At 40.3% G+C, this 6,000-nt stretch overlaps 1 protein-coding gene across 1 annotated transcript in view; it reads left to right on the plus strand.

Annotated features, from left to right (window-relative positions):
- Positions 1-5,648, plus strand: part of LCLAT1 (lysocardiolipin acyltransferase 1) — an 84,414-nt gene extending 78,766 nt beyond the window's left edge. Inside the window, exon 6 of the mRNA XM_083604606.1 lies at positions 2,577-5,648. Within this exon, the coding sequence (XP_083460732.1) occupies positions 2,577-3,073 (497 nt within the window). The 3' untranslated portion in view covers positions 3,074-5,648. The remainder of the gene's footprint in view (positions 1-2,576) is intronic.
- Positions 5,649-6,000: the final 352 nt, after the last annotated feature.

A 6,000-nucleotide genomic window follows, 5' to 3' on the forward strand; every position in this document is an offset into this window, starting at 1 on the left:
AGTGGGACTTTGTATGAGGTAAATGTATAAAGCAATGTGGCCTTAAAGAGTTGCACTGAGGACAAGCTAGTATGAGCTCTGTTTTGCAGGAGTTTTAGATTGTGCATTCTGTATCCTTAACAAGTAGATCTTGTTTAACAAGACTGAATGTTCTGGATCTGCAGGGGAATGCGGCCAGGGCTTTTTTCAGCTGGAACTTGCTGGAACTCAGTTACAGCGCCTCTCAGGTGGGCGCCATTGCCATTATAAGAGAACAAGTGAGGCGTTTGTGATGAATTCCAGCACCCCTTCTTTTCTAGAAAAACAGTACTTAATATGGATCACAAAGAGCCTTTCTTGTGAGACAGATCTTAGGACATTTCAGACATACATGAAAACTGTTTTCGTTCTCACCTGAGGCATTATTACAGCTACTGCTGCTAAGGCTCATTTACATTTTCTTAGTTTTCAAATGAAGGCTTACCGTGCTTTGAAAAATTCATGCAGGCTGTTGCAGGAGAGGGCACAGCCCCACTTGTTGGGACAAGAAAGTATGCAGGTGTATGCTATTCATGTTGGATGGAGGGCCAATCATTCATTCCAGGTGCTCTCATAAGTGACATCCAAAGCACATGAAGCTTGACAATTCAGTTGTAATTTCCCTTCCTTGCACTGACCTCGGTCAAACTCAACAGTGGTTTTCCTGTAGTTTTCAAAGTGTAGTAAAAGTCACGCAGAACCACAAGGCAGTCTCGCTGGTGATTTTAGCAGCATAGATCTCCATGTCTAAAGGCTAGCGTATTTCTTCAGATGTACCGTCAGAAGGCTCCTTGAAAGCTGTCCGCCATACTTGAGGAGTATAGATTTCAGCTTGTAGCAGAGTGGTAGCACCAGAAAAATATGTGAAGTGCACAGAAGGAGCACCGTATGTTTTGGAGAAGAATGGGAAGGGACCTTCCTCACATTTTAGATTTCTGAAAGAGATTCACTTTAACACTTCCATCCTTGACATTTTCTCTATAAGTATTTTCAATGGATTTTTGATGAAATGTCAAGTAACTTTGCTGGAAGTTGAAGCTTTACTTTAATTTATAGTCTATCATTTGTGTGTGAAAACTTGCCTTCCTTCAACTAACCACAGGGACCTAGCAAGGAGGGTGAGGGGTAGGAGAAGATGTTAAGACCGTCAGTCATCAGTTACTTTTATTATTCCTTATATAACACATAACACCAGCTGCATGCCGGGTACTGTATAATGTTCAGAAATGGCATGATCCGTGGTCCAAAAGGGTTAGAATCTACATTAGTTCATCAAGGCAGAGGAAAAATGAATCAATATCAGGGATTTCCAGTGACAGAAGAAGCCTATGACATGCGGGACCAGTGTGGCACCCTCTAGATGTTTTTGACTAGAGCTCCAGTCATCCCTGACCATTGGCCATGATGGCTGGGGCTGATGGGAATGATAATCCAAAACATCTGGAAGACACCACATTGGCTACTTCTGGGCCATAAACATCTGACAGAATGATAAAATAAGGTGGAAATAAAATCCTATGCTAAGAGTGGCTGTGCCAGCACATAAATGTTTAGAACCGGGTCTTAGCAAAAGTACGCAGTCACAATACTACTAAGCATATACTCCCTTTAGCATTGCAACAGTGTTGTGATGACATGGGAGAGGTATGCCGATGGAAATATTTGACAAAAATGCCAAAGAGCAGAATTTTGAAAGCAAAGAGAGAGCTATTTTATATCCAACTATGCAACATGTTGCCCATTTCCAGTATGTGTACAACTATAACAACAACAAAAGCCCTCCTGAAGTAGCCGGCCTGCATTTCCAAACAACCATTGTTTTAAATCTCTAATGCACTCAGCTCTACCCCAGCCAGCAGACTGAAGTTTTAAAAGGAAATGCAAAATAAATTAATGTGCTGGCACAGCTTATCTTAAACATCATATCCAGTGAGTGTGGCACCCACATCGAATTAGGCAAGCTGACTTTAGATTGCATAAAAATAATGTCGTATTATTGCTATTTATTATTTATTTAACTTATTCATCTTTTTGAATGAAAAGTAACTCAAAGCCACTTTTAAAAAATCTGGGACACTGTTAGGCAAGAAAGTAGTGCACTGTGTTAGAGCTGGCATTGGTGCACATACACAGAGCGTAAATAATACTGTAGACCACTTTCCATCTTAAAAGGAAGCAGCAATAGAAGATACATAGATGACTTAGCTTGCAATCCTAACAATGTCTACTCCAAAGTAAGTTGTATTGAATTCAGTGGGACTTACTCCTTGATAAGTGGGGTGAAAATTGCAGACTTTGCTTCGGTTGAATTTTTGGAATTAAATAGATAAGATTTTTTAAAGTTCTTTTGATTGAAGAGGAGAACACAAATGGCAAAACATAATCTTAAAGGTTTGTGGCCTATTTTCCTGGACCTAGAAGACAGAAAATGACATTTTATAATGGATCTCTTAGATTTTTAGGTGATTCTGGTTTCAGTTGTTCACAGTATCTAATCAGTGCTCAGTCCCATGAATACTGACTAGCTGTATTCATAGTCTTTATCTCTTTCCCCCTAGGCAACAATCTTGATGCTATCCATGACATAACAGTGGCATATCCTCAAAACATTCCTCAAACCGAGAAGCATCTTCTGTATGGGAACTTCCCAAAGGAGATTCATTTTCACGTCCAGAGATACCCAGTACAGTCTCTGCCAACCTCTCGGGAAGAACTGCAACTCTGGTGTCAGAAGCGCTGGGAAGAAAAGGAAGAAAGGCTTCGTTTGTTTTATGAAGGCAAAAAATACTTTGATGCAACCAGAAGAAGCAAAATTCCACCCTGTAAATCTGAGTTCAGGGTCATGGTTGTTAAGTGCATTTCACTCTTTTACTGGACATCTTTCACACTGGCTATGTTTGTGCTGCTATACTTGTACAGCTTTGTGCGGTGGTATTTTGTGATTCTTGTTGTCATTTTTGTTGTGCAACAAAAAGCATTTGGTGGGCTTGAATTGCTGGAACTTGCATGTCATCGGTTTTTTAGTAAAAAATTACGCAACTCAGAAAGAGACTAAATTTGGTGTATGTTGTGGGGAGGGGGGTTAAGTTTGTGGACATTTTTCAAATGTGCCACAGGGTTTGCAAAAGTGGGAGGAGATTTTGCATGAGAATCATTGGTCTGTCTTAATGCTGTGGTTGGTTAATACACTGTGCACTTATATTGTAAAAGGAGAAAGAACAGTCATGTGAATTTTTAATTTTTGAATGTATTTTCAGAGTTTCTCTCTTTGGCAGCTAGCATATACAATGTCTCTGCTAAATAATTTGCCAACCAATCAAGTTTTATAGCTCTTGAGCCTTTCGGGAGCTATAAATAGCTGGGCAAATTGTCATGCTAAAAGCAGTGGCCTGTGATCCCTACATGGCCTTGCCATTAATAAATTGTGAAATTTGAAAGTCCCCACTCATTACATGGTCCACATTGGCCTTTCTTTAGCTCTTTCCCCCATTCCCTTTCTGTGAGAGAATCATCATTAGTATCAGCAAATTTTCTGACCTGCAGAATGAGAAAACAAAAGATGTTATTTTGGGTCTATCTTATTATACTCCATTTTTATATGCCTGTTCTGTCTGTTGATTAAACTGGTACAACTTGTACACCTCAGTTTTTAAACAAGCTTCGAAACAAGTTTTGAACATGTATTTTGAAACAAGTTTCAGTGAAAATCAGTTGTGTTGATCTTGAGGTAAATATTATGGCAAAGGATTTTCATGAAGTTTCAACAAATATTTTGTCAGCAATCCACCTAAGGCTGGCTGTATTGAAGTCCTGTGAATGGTTTGTAATATTTTAAGATACTAGGCAATCTCATGTTTAAAACTGGATTGGCCTACAACATGAACACGTACCAAACCATCCACAAGATAGGAAACAGGGAGCCAGCCCGTAACATGATTGTTCAACACCAACAAAGCATCTTTATGCCCACACAATTAGAAGAACCAGTTAATTTTTTTATTTTTAAAAAAACCTCCCATTTGGATTGTGACAAAACATGAGAAAAGTTAAGAGTTTTTGTTGTTTGCTTGTTTGCTTTAATAATGTGTTTCTAGATCACAAATGGCACATGTAGATATGCTCACCTCACGAAGATTCACATGATAGGTGTCAGTAGCTGGATCACCCCTCATTTCCTATCCAGGTGCTGAGAATATAAAGAGAATGGCACATTGGCCTTGCAATTAAGGAAATCATACAGATGTACAGGACTTGAATGTTTGAAAAACATGATGGGTTTTCACACAGTGTATTAGAAGCATGAGTGAATGGGTTTCAGCATTCCTGAATTTCACCTCTTTGATTATGTGAGAGAAAATATTTTTATTTTTTGTTTCGCTGCTTAGTTCTACTGGTCAACATTTGGAAGCCCCAGCCAGTAGGAACACCTTTACCTGCTGAGGTTAAAGCAGCATCCTATAGATGGCGAGTGAAGTTGAGGCATCATGTCCACAGTCACTCCACCCACCCCAGTGTAACTCCCCTACAGCAAGAAACAGGTGGCTGAAAAATGACTCCTAGAATGCCAAACAGAGGACTCTCACAGTGCCATCTCCCCTTTGCTCCAGAAAGTCCTTTGCACAGGACCACTTCCCAGTAAAAGGGGGTGCCTGAACAACTAGTGAGCCAGCAAGCTAAAACAAACAAACACCGAGAGCCACCTATCCACCAGGGAGACCGATAAATATTGCGCTTGCTGCCTGCCAGGCAAAATCAGGTTGTCAAGCCCCTGGCAGGCCAAATACGTGGCTGATTGGACCTTCTGTGGTCTTGGAAGGTCACCATTCTCAGTGTCTCAGACACTCTGGTTTAAATGCTTGATTCATGAACTGCTTCCTGTTTTCTAGAGCATCTATTACCTTTGCTTTTGATATAAAAATAAATGGGGGAGCTACTGTCATTCAAAATACCAGAGTGGGGAGAGGTTTCTAGCAAGAAGAAACCGATCTCTATTCAGTGGAGGGAAGGGGGACCTGTGACCCTCCAGATATTGTTGGACTACAAATCCCAATATCCCTTGACTGCTGCCTGTGATAACTGGGACTTGTGGGAATTGTAGGACTGGCTACATGTTGGCTGCCCCTTCTCTATTCACTCTCTTGACCACTCTGGAAATAACCCCACACTTGCTAAGAAGCAAGTTCCCTACTCTCTCTAGTGACTTGAGACTACATATATTCCTTGAAATGTCCTAGCTTAGTTATACGTCATCTCTGTTGACTAAGCACTTTCCCCCCCAGCACTTTTTCTTAGAATTACAGTGAACTCTTTTTACGGACTGTATTTGTCATCAATTGGTTATAGCTGCACTGAATATAATTAGTAAGACGGAGCCATAAGCCAACACTTAAGGTATTCATTGTTGATCTCATTAAGTGTCATGTCTGCTTCCATGTCTTCGTTCAAACCTTGTTGCTTCTGCAATGCATTTTTATAGGTTCATTTTATAAATAAATTGTATTAAGAGACAACTGGGGTACAAAAGGTCTCCAGACTAGCCTTAGTTTTCAGGTTTTACCAAACTGTTAGAATGTTTTAGCCACAAACGAACAAACCTATTCTACAGCAACAATAAAAGAATTTCAAATGCACATTGGTGTGATTGTATTCCTTGGTATAATAATAATAATAATAATAATAATAATAATAATAATAATAATAATAATAATTTATTTGTACCCCGCCCATCTGGCTGGGTTTCCCCAGCCGCTCTGGGCAGCTTCCATAAAAACCAAAAATACACTAAAATATCACAGATTAAAAACTTCCCTGAACAGGGCTGCCTTAAGATGTCTTCTGAATGTCAGGTAGTTATTTATCGCTTTGACATCTGATGGGAGGGCGTTCCACAGGTCAGGCGCCACTACCGAGAAGGCCCTCTGCCTGGTTCCCTGTAGCTTTGCTTCTCGCAATGAGGGAACCGCCAGAAGGCCCTCGGCGCTG

Source organism: Podarcis filfolensis (assembly GCF_964270895.1).
Source record: "Podarcis filfolensis genome assembly, chromosome: 3".
Taxonomy (NCBI): Eukaryota; Metazoa; Chordata; class Lepidosauria; order Squamata; family Lacertidae; genus Podarcis; species Podarcis filfolensis.